Source organism: Balaenoptera musculus, chromosome 19 (assembly GCF_009873245.2).
Source record: "Balaenoptera musculus isolate JJ_BM4_2016_0621 chromosome 19, mBalMus1.pri.v3, whole genome shotgun sequence".
NCBI lineage: Eukaryota > Metazoa > Chordata > Mammalia > Artiodactyla > Balaenopteridae > Balaenoptera > Balaenoptera musculus.
The window spans coordinates 32,673,724-32,689,052 of NC_045803.1; the positions used below are offsets into that span (position 1 = coordinate 32,673,724).

A 15,329-nucleotide genomic window follows, 5' to 3' on the forward strand; every position below is an offset into this window, starting at 1 on the left:
GGGGACAAAACAAGGATGCCTGCTATCAGCACTGTGACTTGCATTGTATAAGCTAAAACAGACAAGAAAGAGAAAAGGGATTAAAACTGGAAAAAGAGCAAAATCATCATTTGGAGATAATAGATTACATAGGTAGATATCAGGAGAATTGACTAAAAGTCTATTAGAATCATTGTGACAATTGAATAAGCTAGCTGGTTTCAAAAAAAAACTTAAAACAATAGCTTTCTATATATAAATAACAACCAATTAGAACAAATATTTGAAGGTCCCTTTTACAATAGCCAAAAAAAAAGCTTAAGAATACATTCCAAGAAATATAGGTTGCCTATCTGAAGAAAACTTTTAAACTACCGAGGAATGTAAAGAAGACTTGAATAACTGGATCTGGTCTTGGATAGGAAGACCTCTCAGTGTCGTAAAGGTGACAGTTTTCCCTAAACTCTAAGTTTAATTTGGTCCATATAAAAAGGAAAACATGGGTTTTGGGGTTGTTTTTATTTTTTTTCTGGAAATAGAAATGCTAACTTAAAAGTTTATGATACTAAGGCAAGAAAATTCTAAAAAAGAAGAATTATGGAGAGGACCAACCCTACCTACCACATCTTAAAATATATTAAAATAAATGTTAAATTTGCAACAACATGGATGGACCTGGAAGGTATTATGCTTAGTGAAATAAGTCAGACAAAGAAAGACAAATACTGTGTGTTATCACTTATATGTGGAATCTAAAATAAAACAAACGAGTGAATATAACAAAACAGAAACAGACTTACAGATATAGAAAACAAACTAGCAGTTACCAGTGGGGAGGGGGGGTGGCTAGATAGGGGCAGGGGATTAAGAGGTACGAACTACTATGTATAAAATAAATAAGCTACGAGGATATATTGTCCAGCACAGGGACTATAGCCAATATCCTTTTTTTTTAATGTATTTATTTATTTATTTTTGGCTGCATCCGTTCTTAATTGAGGCACGCGGGATCTTTCGTTGTGGCGCGCAGGCTTCTCTCTAGTTGTGGCGTGCGGGCTCCAGAGTGCAAGGGCTCAGTGGTTGCAGTGCACGGGGGCTCTCTAGTTGTGGGGCAAGGGCTCAGTAGTTGCGGCGCTAGGGCTTAGTTGCCCCGCGGCATGTGGGCTCTTAGTTCCCCGACCAGGGATCAAACCTGCGTCCCTTGCACTGGAAGGCAGATTCTTAACCACTGGACCACCAGGGAAGTCCCTAGCTTTAATTGGAGTATAATTTATAAAAAATTTTAATCACTATGTTGTATGCCTGAAACTAATACAATAATGTAAATCAACTATACTTAAAGAAAGGTTAATAGTTTTGTCCCAGTATGTGAAAAGAATGACACAACAATGGAACAGAAGCCCAGAAACAGAACTGATTACAAAGAAAAATTTAACATATGATAAAGGCGTTATGTCAAATCTGTGGTGAGAGAAGGACTATTCGGCAAATGATATTGGGATAGATGGCTAGCTGTCTGGGAAAAAATAGCATTGTATCTCTACCTACTTATATACATCTGTATGTATAGGCTATGTACATACAGACTTTCTGGAAGAATGCACATGAACTTCTAACTTATTCCTCAGAAGAGGAAGATTGAGGATCAGAAATGGAAGAGAGAGTTGCTGTTTATATATTTACTTTTTGTTTTAGCCATGTGCGATTATTACCCTTTCAGTTAACATGCTTGTTAACATTTTAGGTGGAGTCAGCAGATCGTCAGTCTGACCTTTTGAAGCACTGACCTAACTGGCATTTATGTCTTTCTCCTCAGTGACCTGTGCATGGATTGTGCCTTGCAACTGGAGACCTGCCCATTGTGTCGTAAAGAAATAGTGTCTAGAGTCAGACAGATTTCTCATATTTCATGACACACGTGAAGAGGCATCATGGACTTACTTCTACTCAATTCCAGCCAATGTTGAAAAGAAAAACAAAGAAAAAAAAATTCTCTAATCAGTTGTATGCACATTGAAACTTACAGCCATGGCCAGATTTTATGCTAAAAAACGATAGTTTGTCAAAGACAAAATTCTCCTAGAATCTAACCCAACTTGCCAGCCCTGAGAAATTCCTTTTAAGGCCAAGGAAAGCTGCATGCTAACAGCTAGGCCTGCGGTACTTCCATGAGAAACAATAGGAGACAATGCCCTCCTGAGTGCTGAAACCACACCGGATTTCTCCAGGTTGGGTTCATTTGATTGTTTAACACAGGATGTTTTGTCTCATATTCTAAAGTTTTTATTTTGGGCAAAAGTCATTATGGAGAAGTAAATGACAGCGTTTCTGGGTTAAGCATAACTTCCCATTGTCAGAGAGCCACCGGTGTGTTAAGCATGGATATTGCAAGACTTGAAGCTATGAAACTAGAATCACACAGGTCAATACTACAAGCAACGTGGAGGGCCTGAAAGAAGGTGCACAGACTGTAGGAAAAAACCCAAATTTTTGATATTTCAGTGATTCCAAAGAACATTCTAGTTTTTTTTAACTGCAGAAAATTGGTGGTATTTTCACATTCATGGTGTTTCTATCCAATTTCAGTACCCACATTTTGTGAGGAAAAAATGTTTTAACAATGCAGGAGGAATTCTTAAATTAATCGCAATGTTAGACTGGAGAAAATTTGGTATTTAGGGTATTTTTAAGCTACCATCAAATGAGGTCTCTCTGTTTTTTGTTTAAAAAAATTTTTTTAAATCAGTATTGTTTTTGGAAGTAATATACTTTGCAACTCTTGAACCAATAGTCTCAAAAACTCTTAGAGGACAGTCTGAGAGCATGTATTCCTATTGTTTAAAATAAATACATGTTTTTGAATAGTAAATTCAATCATGGATTGTTGACTATGTCTTCATCCAAAGTGTTATTCCCTCTCAGGGTCTCTGGTGAAGACCTTCAAGAGTTTGGTTTTTTCTCCCAGAAAATTGGAAGGTAGAATTGTAAATTCATAGAACTTATTTTATAATGGTGTACCTCAGCAGCTGCCTTTCAATTTATGCCAAGTCCTTACTGAGTTTATACTTGAATAGTAAATATGTCTTCTGAGTTTTACAGTGTCTTAAATTCAATGCACATTTTTTTCTTCCTTTCCCACCCTTTCTTGTTTGTAGTTCATTAAATTGTCCTATTACAGAGCTGATTTCCTTCCTGGCCGTACTTGTTGGGGTGCTGGATTTTTTCCATGTCTTTAGTCTTCCGTAAATTCAAAAATATATATAAATATATATATATATATATATATGTTCTCTTCTTTAGCTTGTGGTGAATACAGTAATTTGCATTGAAGAAATAAAACATTTGTTGCCTTTTTTGACTAAGATTTCACAACTTTCATTGGTGCCTGCTGCTAAGGTTCCAAGATATTATACTCTCAGGTTTATACTTTCCGGGGTAGGACAGAATCAAGTATTAGAATTAAGAAACAAGGTTAATCACTTATTCATCCAGCAAACCTTTATTGGACACCTAATATGTTCTGGGCTCTGCACCTATGTGGTATACAAAACAGATCTGTTCGTGGAGCTGACGTCTGGTAGTGGGGAGAAAACTATATTTCTCTTTATTGTAATAAATTTTTGGTGCCCTGAAAGAAAATAGGGTGCCTTTGAGAAAGAACAAGGGGAACCTAATTTAGATGAGGGGAAAGGGAGAAAACTCACTGAAGGAGTAATATTAGTAAAAGCTTAGAGGAGGGACTTCCCTGGTGTCACAGTGGTTAAGAATCCACCTGCCAGTGCAGGGGACACGGGTTTGAGCCCTGGTCCGGGAAGATTCCACATACCACGGAGCAACTAAGCCCGTGCACCACAGCTACTGAAGCCTGCAGTCTTAGAGCCCGTGCTCCACAACAAGAGAGGCCACCGCAACGAGAAGCCCGCGCACCGCAACGAAGAGTAGCCCCTGCTCGCTGCAACTAGAGAAAGCCCACGCACAGCAACAAAGACCCAACGCAGCCAAAAATAAATAAATTAAAAATAAATAAAATCATAAATCCATTAAAAAAAAAAAAAAGGAGGAAGTAGGACCTAGGGATGTAGCCAGGCAGAGAGACTGAGGACAGGCTTCTAGGACTGGTAGCTAGGTGAACACATTATAGGCAAAGGCCTTAACTAAGGAGGAAAGGAGCTCAGTAGGCCCCAGGGTCAGATGGAAGTACCCTGAGCTAGTAAGGTAGGAACTGAGTGGGTAGAAAAGCGTGCTCCAAGGTTGGAGAGGTCAGGGAACTGCTCGTGAAGGCCATGTTCAGGATTTTGTATTTTATCCTAAGTGCGATAGAAAGCAAAAGAGTTTAAGCATGGAACTATGCCTTGATAAATAAGTTTAAAAGATGGCTCTGGCTTCTATTTGGAGAATGGAATTGGAGTGGGGTTGGAAGGGGGGCGGGGCACCACAGTATAGAGAACAAGCAAAAAATGGAAATAATATGATCAGTAGGGAGACTTTGAAGTAGTCCAGCAGAGAGGTAAAAGTGGTCTGTAAATTCAGTGGAGAGAGAAAAAAGTAGATGGAAAAATAGGTAATTTGTAGTAATTTCTCCAGTGAGTCATTGGGGAAATGCCCCCGGGGTTCCAGCCAAAAAGATTTTAAGAATTGCTGTGTTTTTTGAATGATATTGATAGAGCAGGATAAAGTCATGGTGCCATTTGCAGAATGCCAGGGAATGATGATTCAATCACAGAAACCAAAACAATTTCATTAGCAGAAAATGACTTTTGCATGAATTTCAACCATCTTGATTATGTAACCAAGAAAACTAAGTAAGATCAGCAGTTTTCAAGATTGTCCATTTTCTTGCTGTTTAGTCACATAAAACAATTCTTAATGCCAACCCAAAATGAAGAAATTATTATTAATGGAAAATATTTAATATATACAAGTGAATTTTCTATTTTTCTACAAAAAGTCCACCATTCTGTTTTCAGCAGAAAAACATCATGTTCTGATTTCCAGGAATATTATTTGACAACTCGGGGATTGGGACCATACATAACTTGATGGTTAGGCTCTTAGGAGTGGGGCAGACCCAGGTTCCAACCCCACTATGCCGCCTATCACCTGTATGCAAGTACTTAACTTCTACACCTTAGTTTCCTAATCTGTAAAATGGAGATAATACTTTTTAGAGTTTTGGGGTTTTTTCTCATAGGGTTTCAAGTATTTTCAAAGGAACCAATGTGTTTTTAAATGTGTAGCACAGTATCTGGCACATGCCTGAATAGGTGGGTACCTATTATTCTTTATTCCCATTTGTTCTTAGAGCCAGAGATGGTGAAGTGGACTCAAGAGGGCCACAAATTTTGACATTCCTCCCATCTATAAATGAAATTTCTGCCCCCTCCCCTTAAATCTGGGTGGGCTCTATGTTTGCTTGACCAATTGAATGCAGTGGAAGGGATACTGAGCCAGTTTCCGGTCCCAGGCCATTGAGTGACTGGCAGCTTCCACTTCCCATCTCTTGAAATATTTGCTCTTGGACCTAGCTGCCATGGTGTGAGAAAACCCAAGCATCCATGGGAAGACCTATGTGGAGAGGAACGGTGACCACCCCCCACCTCCCAGGTCCTCTGTTCAACATCCACAAGTGAGCTACCCCAGCCAATACTGATTTGCCAGCCACATGAGTAAGCTTCTTGGAAGAGGCTTCTCTAGCCCCATTCCAGCTGCCCCAACTGATGCCAAGTGGAACAGAGACTAGCTGTCCCTACCAAGTCCTGTCCAAATTGCAGACTAGAGAGCAAAATAATTGAGTTTTTTTAGCCAATAAGTTTTCTGGTGGCTTGTAACAGAATTAGATAACCAGAATAGATGAAATCAAGTTTCCTCCTCTGCTCTGATCCCGTATATGTATTAGCAGTAGAACGTGTGGGCAAGTTCATTTAGTCCAGCAGATGTAAGTGTGGTTTATAGAGAAAGTAGGTCATGAGGAAATTTGCTGAGTTTGCCTTGAGCTGTGTGACCTGTGTTTGACTTACAGAACTCGGTCCAGTTATTCAGCAAACCTTTCTGGATGCCTGCCTTCTACTTGGTGGTAAGCAGAGGTAGTACCTCTGAGAATTGATCTCACCCTGGATACAACTGTGTCATGGTAACCATTTTTAGTTCCACATCCCACTGATATCTATTTTATGTCCATTCAAAAATGTCAATTTATTCAGGCTGGCCATCTGACCCACAGATCAAACTTAAGCCATACCTAAAATTCCTCTAGACATGTACCAGACATTTGGCTAAAAAATAAAATGCAACCGAAGAGACACAATGTCTAGTGATCCAATCAGGAGAAAACAGATCTAGGGTATCCTTTTGCAAAATTTGTCAGTTTTGGAGGGGGACTTTTCCTGGAGCAAAGTCACGTGATGTAATTGCTCAAAGTGGTTCCGTCAACTTTTATCTTGCCTAATTACCCAAGAAACCAGTTAGTGCCAAATAATCTTTTTGATGTGAATATTATATTTATGATGTAAATTACAAGACCTCCACTTCTTGCGGTGGGGCGATCCTTCCACGAGAGGGAGTGACTGTCTCTCAAATCAGAGGTCTGCATTATCTGGCTCAAAAGCTAAGGGATTGGCTCTGAAGAGATTTTCGATTTACAGTGCTCTTAAAACCCGCTTTAAACGACTTAAGCTTCATCTTAAATCTTGTACTTCATTCCAAGTTGCAAGTGAGGAAATCGAGGCTCTCTCTGGGCTTGGATTCCTTCCTCTTCAAAATGGGGACGACGTCAGATTTAATCGCCCCACAGAGCGAGTATACGTCAGAGAGCCCCTGACCTGCTCAAAGAGGTCCAACTTCCGTTCGCGACCCTCCATCCCTTTCCCTCACTTCCTCTCCCTGTCTTTGCCCCGCCCCTGGCATTGGGCAACGCACGCCTGTGATTGGCTACTGGGAGCCCAGAGGCGGTGGAAGGGTCGGGGAGGCCATGGTGACGGGAGGCGGGGAGCGGTAACTGACGCCGGAACCCCGAGGCGGCAGCGGCCGGTTTAGCGTGGCCTGGCAGGGCTTGGAGGACCGGCCGGCGCGTGGCAGCAGCCAAGGAGCTTGAGGCCGGGGAGTCGTGCGCGGGCGCTACTCGGTTGGGCCGTGAGCCGGCCGAGGCCTCGGCTGCGAGACCTTCCCGATGCCGGTTGGGGCTCTGCGGAGCAGAGCGGAGGCTGCGCCCCGGCCTCGGGCGGGGTAGAAGGCCGGCGGGCCCGCTGCCCTGCGCGCGGTGGATGCGGCGGCGGCGATGGACGCCCTAGAGGAAGAGAGCTTCGCTCTGTCCTTGTGAGTGACGCCGCCCGACCCCGGGAGGCTGAAGGCCGGAGCTGCCGGCGCTTGGCCTCGGCCTCTGCCTCCGCCCTGTGAAACCAGTGTCCCCGGTGTGGGTGGGAGACCAACAAGACTCCGCCCCAGTTCCCGCGGTCGATTCTGCCGCCGCGACGACCGCAGGGCTCAGGCCTGGAGGACAGGAGTGCAGTGCGGTGTCATGCGATGATACACGCCTCTGTCACAATGCCCCTCGCCTCCAATCCTTGGTCGTTAGCAAAACCTGGCGAGTTTGAGCTGCCAAGGCCCGACCACGGGTCAGAAGACCCTCCACCACCACTACCCCCAGGGACTCTAATTGCCCCCCTCCCCCGGCCAGTGTCTTAACCGCACCAAGTTTACGCCCGCCCGCAAGCAGATTGGTGTGGGGTGATAGCGAAGATGCGGTGAGTAGAACCCCAAGGAAATAAATGCGAGGAGCCTTAACATGTCCGCTGTGAGCCTTTGCTCCTTTTATTTGTTCCTTTTGTAAGTCCTTGTATCGTATCATGTTTTCTGAAAGTGGAGCCATTGCATTCAACTTTGATGTCACAGATGTGTCAAATGTGTTTTCTTCTGTGTGGCATTGCTGAATTAGACAGTAATCATTATTAATTGTTGAAGCAAGTTGATGGGAAGTTCATTTGAAAATGTCCATAATACATTTTGAAAAAAAGAGGAATTATCTGAAACAGCTCCTAATCCAGGCGTATTTTTCAGCTCTTCCGCCTCTGATGCAGAATTTGATGCTGTGGTTGGATATTTAGAAGACATTATCATGGGTAAGCTTCCTTGCCTGTGCTTTTTAGGTTTTAGGCCCTTGCTTTTAAGGACGTTGAAATCCATTTGGAGACTTAGTTTTTAAAAAGAGAGAAAACATGAAGCTGCATGTAATGTTTAATGTAATGTACTGTAATACAAAGTAAGCCTTACTGTGCTTTGCTTTACAGGCTACAGCCCCTACTCCTTTAAGTAACTAGTAACCATAGATTCAGTCCCCTGAAGGGACTTATTCAGGTAATGGGGCACCTTGAAGTTATGGGGCTCTTGGCAAAACTTCAGAAAATCTTAACCTAGTTTATTTCAGAGAGTAAAATCAATTTTTAGTCTTGAGTTTTAATATTTTGTGACATAAAGCACAGTGTAATACCATAGCCTTTGGGACTATACCTGGTGGCGCAGTGGTTAAGAGTTTGTCTACCAGTGCATGGAACACGGGTTCGAGCCCTGGTCCAGGAAGATCCCACATGCCACAGAGCAACTAAGCCCTTGCGCCACAACTGCTGAGCCCACGAGCCACAGCTACTGAAACCTGTGCCCTAGAGCCCGTGCTCTGCAACAAGAGAAGCCACCGCAATGAAAAGCCCACGTACCGCAAGGAAGAGAAGCCCCCAGCTCGCCACAACCAGAGAAAGCCCGCGCACAGCAGCGAAGACCCAATAGCCAAAAATTAATTAATTAATTAAAAAATACCATAGCCATAGCACACATGTCCATGAGGAACAAGATGTCATACTGCAGCTGGGTTCTGAGTTCGAATTCGTGGATTCATTTTGGCATCCATAAGTCCTGCTAAGTAATAAGCAGTAATAGGCACCAACCGTTTAAGACAAATATGTGTGAGAGAAAAATTTGAGAATATCTTGTCTGTTGACTTTAAGTTTTCTGAGAATTAGGAAAAGAACACTGTTGTTTGGTGTTACTAGCTGTATTTCTTAGTCTTGTTTAGTGAAAAATCACTGACCAAGTTTTTATACCTTCGGGTCCTGTAAAGGTTCATACCCTTAACTCCTAAATGCAGATGTTTCACTGTTAAGATCCCATGTGGATCTGAGGATTTCTGGGGAATGCTGAGGAATACTTTCTTTTGGCCTCTATGAGTACCCTGTGTGCTGTGGGAAAGCCCAGGGTATTTATTCCAAAGTCTAGGTCATTTATGAAGCTTTCCTTTTTTTTTTTTTTTAAATATATCCTAATACTATTCCATCAATTGTATTTATTTATTTATTTTTTTAAAACAGGTTTTTGTTCTATGTTTATTTATTTATTTTATTTTTGGCTGTGTTGGGCCTTCGTTTCTGTGCGAGGGCTTTCTCCAGTTGTGGCAAGCGGGGGCCACTCTTCATCGCGGTGCGCGGGCCTCTCACTATCGCGGCCTCTCTTGTTGCGGAGCACAGGCTCCAGATGCGCAGGCTCAGTAATTGTGGCTCACGGGCCTAGTTGCTCCGCGGCATGTGGGATCTTCCCAGACCAGGGCTCGAACCTGTGTCCCCTGCATTGGCAGGCAGATTCTCAACCACTGCACCACCAGGGAAGCCCCTGAAGCTTTCCTTTTTTTTTTTTTTTTTTTTTTAATTTATTTATTTATTTATTTATTTTTGGCTGTGTTGGGTCTTCCTTTCTGTGCGAGGGCTTTCCCCAGTTGCGGCAAGCGGGGGCCACTCTTCATCGCGGTGCGCGGGCCTCTCACTGTCGCGGCCTCTCCCGTTGCAGAGCACAGGCTCCAGATGCGCAGCCTCAGTAGCTGTGGCTCACGGGCTTAGTTGCTCCGTGGCATGTGGGATCTTCCCAGACCAGGGTTCGAACCCGTGTCCCCTGCATTGGCAGGCAGATTCTTAACCACTGCGCCACCAGGGAAGCCCCTGAAGCTTTCCTTTTATTTTTAGAAGTTATATTCTATTTGGTTGTTAAAATATCCTAAATACTGTAAACCTTAATGTTTGCTATGAACCAATCTCTATACATGAATTCTCATCTAAATTCCACCTGGCAAATCTTATAGGATAGGTACTCTGATCATCCTCATTTTTCCGATGAAGAAAGTGGGGCTTAGAGAAATTAAGTAACGGGCCGAAGGTCACACAGTTGTAAGTGGCTGAGGTGGGATTTGAACCCAGGTAGTCTAGCCTCTATCAGAGCCCATCCATTTAATCACTACACTGTTTACACCACTGCTGCTGAAATTATATTAAGAGAACCCTTTGTGGGGTTCCCAAGCCACCCTGTGTGGCTCTGATTAAAGTGGACTAGAGGATAGTGGTGGTTGCACAGCAGCGTGAAGGCTCTTCATGCCGCGAAACTGTACGCTTAACACCTTCAGCTTTCCCTGCCTAGAGACTGGCCATCCATAAAGCAGTTCTGCTGACATTTCTTCCTGCCTGTTTAGAAATCAGAATGGTTTTTAGTCTCCATTAAAAAGAGTACGTTTTTCCTATTGCGGTTCAGATGATGAGTTCCAGTTATTACAGAGGAGTTTCATGGACAAGTACTACCAGGAGTTTGAAGACACGGAAGAGAATAAGCTCGCCTACACACCTATTTTTAATGAATATGTAAGTGGATTCCTATTCCTCTTACTGGAGATTAGGATTTCTTTAAATTATGAATTTAGGATCAAATGATGTTGAAATCTGCTCAACTTCTAAAATCTGCCATCAGCACCCTGCCGGGAAGTCTAATTAGAATCTGATTTAGTCTTCATCTCCTGTTGTTTTCCTCTGCACAGTTCTTGGGGCTGTTTTCCAAATATTTAATGACTTCGTCTTCCGTTTTAAAACATGTTTGGCTTTATCATAATCCTGCTTTCAGTTATAGTGTGTGGATTCACCATACCTTGCACTTACATACTTTTGACCTTTTGGCTTTCACACACTATTTTTTCCTACTACATAATCCAGTCAGGTGTGCATGACTGTTAGATAAAAGTGAAAACCAAGACCAAGATCACTAACTAGTTGGTGGCAAAACCAAGATTAGAACCCAGGAACCTCGACTCTTGACCCCTAGGTTCTTTGCACTATGCCAAGGCCTCGTGCAGCCTCCTGTTATGATCTCATCTGTCCGAGAAGAGGTTTGAGCCTCCAGGACTTTCTTCCCTTAACACAGAAGTGTGGCAGAGTCGATGAAGGTTTCTTAAGCCAAGCCTCAGCTTTTAAGGAACCTGCGATTACCTCCAACTGTATGCTTTTTTGTATGTTCTTTCCGCACAGATTCCGTCTACCCAGGCAGAAAAGCCCCCACTTACTTCACTCCTCACTTCCTGCCGTGGGGAGTGGGAGCCCTTCTGCTCCCTATCCCTACCCACCTTGGAGCATTCCTCTTGTTACATCGTAATTACCTGCAAATGCCTCTCCCACGGGTGGGTCAGGGCACGGGGTGTGCTCACTGAGGACAGGAGCTGGGTTTGGGTTCTCTTTGGTGCCCCCAGCACTCGGCAGGGAGCCAGGCACACAGAATAGGCTCTTAGGAAATGTTTTCAAAGGGCTGGAGGACAGGCTTTCTGAAGAGAAGCCTTGTTTTCTTAAAGCACAGTCTGACCAAGATCCTTTCCACTGTTACAGATTTCTTTGGTAGAAAAGTATATAGAAGAACAGCTGTTGGAGCGGATTCCTGGATTTAACATGGCGGCTTTCACTACAACTTTACAGTGAGTTGAGCTTGACTCTGCTTTTTTACCTCTTTTTACCCTCCTCCTCCTCAACTCTGAAAGAAGACCCCTCCCCCTTGTTTTCCTCAATGCTTGAATATCAAGCTTTAGAGCACTTGGTTAGGTCCTGGGTGGGAGGCCCTCCAGACCTTTGAGGGAAATCTCCAAGAGAGGTCTGTGTCGTCATTCATTCATGAAGCAGCCACCCTTTTCTTTTGCAGGCACCATAAAGATGAAGTGGCCGGTGACATTTTCGACATGCTGCTCACGTTTACGGATTTTCTGGCTTTTAAAGAAATGTTTCTGGACTATAGAGCAGTAAGTTCTCCTTGTCTTTTTAGTCACAGTGAACCGCTTAGAAAGTTCCAAGTAGACCTGTCGAGCACAAACCACCCCCTGTGCTCCTCTCTGTAAGACTGGCCAGTATCAGCCCAGCAGTGAGTGACGTGTCAGCAGAGCGAGCTGCTGTCCTCTGCTGGCCGGGGCCTGGGACCCTTACAAGGAATTACATTCTCATGGTTTTGGTGAAACAGGTCCCAGGCACCTTATAGGGTCCCTAAATAATCAAAAGGACAAAGCCAAAAATCAGGTCTAATTGCCTTGCTTTTCTTGGAATGCAGGTTCTTAATAGGAAAAAGAAATGTTTTTTGGTGAAGAGAGGTCTTTTTTTTTTGTTTTTTTGGCTGCGCCTCGTGGCATGTGGGATCTTAGTTCCCCGACCAAGGGACCAGGGATTGAACCCATGCCCCCTGCAGTGGAAGTGTGGAGTCTTAACCACTGGACCGCCAGAGAAGTCCCCAAGAGGTGCATTTTTAAAGAGTGACCAGCTCTGAATAAAAATGCAAAATCACATACTCCCTCTTCCTGTGTTCTCCCTGGTGGCCCACCCTGAACACCTCCTTCCCTGTTATGAGCTAGAAAGGACTTTTTTCTATCTCTTGCCTCTTAAAGTTGTTCTCTTCTCTTGTAGGAAAAAGAAGGCCGGGGACTGGACTTAAGCAGCGGTTTAGTGGTGACTTCATTGTGCAAATCTTCTGTGACAGCTTCCCAGAACAATCTGCGGCCCTAGGTCCCACCTCCAGGTAATGGGATCTTTCTAGACATCACCAGCCCAATAGACTGGGAGAGGCTTTGGCTAATGATGTCAGAAGAATACATCTTGGAATGACTGACTGTTCTGCAACTCTTCGTTAATGTTAAGTATTGATGGGTCAGAAGAAAATGACCTGACCTTCCTGGGACACATTCTTGTCTTCAGTAACCCTAGTACTCCCACCTGAGTAGACACCTCTTTCAGGAGCTTCTGAGTCTGGCTCCTGCACCAAGCGCAAGTCCAGCATTCCACCTGGGGGGCACTTCCCCAGCATACGTGTTGGTGTGTCCATGTTGGAAGAACCCCCCATCACCAACTCTCTTGGCCCAGCAGGCCTTGCATGTCCCGCCAGGCTTTTTGTGCACTCACAGCTTTTTACATGGGTCAGAGTTTCAGTCCTGCAGCCTCAATGGGCTTTTTGACTGGGAGTATTTGTCTAGGGTTTAACTCAAGCTAGGTGCCCATCTCAAGATTTCTGAAACTCCTACTATCACAGCTAGTCTTGGCTGTAGGAATCGACTTAGAGAGTTGTCCTTTACCTAAAAAGTTACTTGTGAAAATCAGTTCCTAGTCTTACATGTACAGTCCTGGTATCACTTCACTGTCTTCTACTGGTCCTGATGTACTCCCATTGTTTCTATAACTCTCGTTTATGTTTTTGAAAACATATTTTTATAGATGAATACTCAGGCTAACCTAGTGGATGTAATCTTGGAATTTCCATGATTACCCACTTCAAGATCAAAGTATTATATTGCTGTGTGCTTTTTAGCTGTTAGTGCTATGAAAGCAAAAATGCTTTCTGTGTTGGTGTTCCTATTTTACTGGGCACCAATGAATGTATGCTGGAAGTAGTCTAAAAGGTTTCCTTTTCTTAGAGCATGTTAGTATTTGTGCAGGTTTGCTTAAAACCCTTTCTGTGTAAAACAGCTCCTTAGGTTTTCTGTTGGGGTAGGGGCTCTGCACTTCCTTCTTGCTGTCAAAATAATCTTACCAAGATAGTGTTCCACTGGTCTAGCTCAGTAGGAGACAGCAAACAGCTTTACTGGTCATCTGTCTGCTTGGATTTAGTACAATGTTTGATAGAACATTACTGACCAGAAAACATGGATGTCACCTCTCTAGAAAGAAATACTGTAGTAGTTCAATTCCCAATGTGTACCTTAGTTTTTTTGTTGTTGTTTTTATTTTTATTTTTCAAGTAAAAATAAGAATCTCTACTGACTTTTCACTTGGCTGTTCTGGTTTTAAAGGATGAGCTAGCTGTAGGCTGTGCGTTTTTCTGTACCGATGTGGCGCTTATTAAATACTTTTGTACCATGAGTAAAATTTCAGGTGTTTTGCAAAAACAAAAACCATCATTCTAAATGAGTCATCCCTTCTTTACTATTGCTGTTGCCATCAGGTTATCAGTACTTTGGTCTTTCAAGACGAAGGCTTTTTAAAACACTTCCTCTCCTGGCCTTGCCTACCCTTCTTGCTCTTTTTATAAACGGGACTGCCCATCGCAGGCCAGGCATGTTGGAAGCACTTGATGAAGTGCACCCTCTGTTCAGTCTGGCTGAGAAAAGGCAGGTGGACAAATCCAAAGATGAAATTATGAAAAGTGAACAAAAAAGGCAAATGGTTTTTTCATCCTTTTCCACTCAGAAAAAAAAAGCAGGCAAGTCCATTGTAGCTTCATATTAGAAAACAGGCTTTCTGATTTTTTTTAAAACAAACTAGAACTCTCTCCATCTGCTCAGAAACTTAGGTCATCATGTGCCACCTTCAGAGGGGCTCAGGCATGGTCAGGATGAGAAAGCCCAACGTGCAGGCCCAGCCTCAGGAGACATTTGCCGCCTCCTATTGCTTGGGCCTCCTCAGCCATGGGAAGCACTGTTCACCCAAACTGCAGGGCCAGGGGCTAAGGACTGGGGGATGCATTGGCCTGAACCAACAGGTAGTTGTTTGACAAAGCGTGCTAACATCTCCACCAAAATAGGCTGTGTTTTAGGGTGTCAGAAACCTGGTAAGACTTGCCAAGGGTTTTGTTTTCTCTTAAGCCTCAAAAGAAAATCGGTTGGTCTTCCTTAAAACTATCCTCTTATGGCTTAATTCTAGAATGACTATAATTTGTTATTCAAACTCTGAGACACTGGAGAGTAAAAAGGGATGCTGTTAATTGTCACACCAGGACAACAGGCACAAACTAGGCCTGGGACCCAACTGGGACATGGGTATCAGACTTAGTCCTCCCCCCCCACCCTTCGCAATGGAGTCGCTCATCCGCAACTGTTTGAATCTGGTTACATTCTAATTGTTTCCAGTTTTTTAAGACAGGACCAAGGGGTGCCCAGAAATGCCTGTGGCTTATTATTCAGAGCATGTTGCGCTGTGGTGGGAAAATAAGCTCAGAAGGAGAGTATCCCCCTCTTTGCTGCTCCCCCCACCTCTACTGTCTGTAGCAGCTCCGCACATCAGGCACTTGGATTGTCTGATCTCTGAACTTCACAAACT

At 43.5% G+C, this 15,329-nt stretch overlaps 2 protein-coding genes across 5 annotated transcripts in view; both read left to right on the forward strand.

Moving 5' to 3' along the window:
• RSPRY1 (ring finger and SPRY domain containing 1) overlaps positions 1-6,856 on the forward strand; it is a 50,826-nt gene extending 43,970 nt beyond the window's left edge. For 2 of the 3 annotated variants that reach the window (XM_036833082.1, XM_036833079.1), the window contains exon 15: positions 1,796-3,341. In XM_036833082.1, the coding sequence (XP_036688977.1) occupies positions 1,796-1,892 (97 nt within the window). In that variant the 3' untranslated portion in view covers positions 1,893-3,341. Of the gene's footprint in view, positions 1-1,795; positions 3,342-5,998; positions 6,053-6,682 lie in introns of those variants that run through there. The other variant, XM_036833080.1, reaches the window with a different exon arrangement.
• Positions 6,857-6,937: 81 nt separating this feature from the next.
• On the forward strand, positions 6,938-14,153 carry LOC118884917 (ADP ribosylation factor like GTPase 2 binding protein). Of its 2 annotated transcripts, none has more exons than XM_036833084.1 (6): positions 6,938-7,290; positions 8,032-8,093; positions 10,537-10,643; positions 11,652-11,737; positions 11,959-12,055; positions 12,708-14,153. In XM_036833084.1, exons 1-6 carry the CDS (start codon positions 7,253-7,255, stop codon positions 12,804-12,806), a joined length of 489 nt encoding a protein of 162 aa, XP_036688979.1. In that variant the 5' UTR covers positions 6,938-7,252; the 3' UTR covers positions 12,807-14,153. The 2 variants fall into 2 exon arrangements, with proteins under 2 accessions (XP_036688979.1, XP_036688980.1); XM_036833085.1 differs by lacking the exon at positions 6,938-7,290 and adding an exon at positions 7,331-7,718.
• Positions 14,154-15,329: the final 1,176 nt, after the last annotated feature.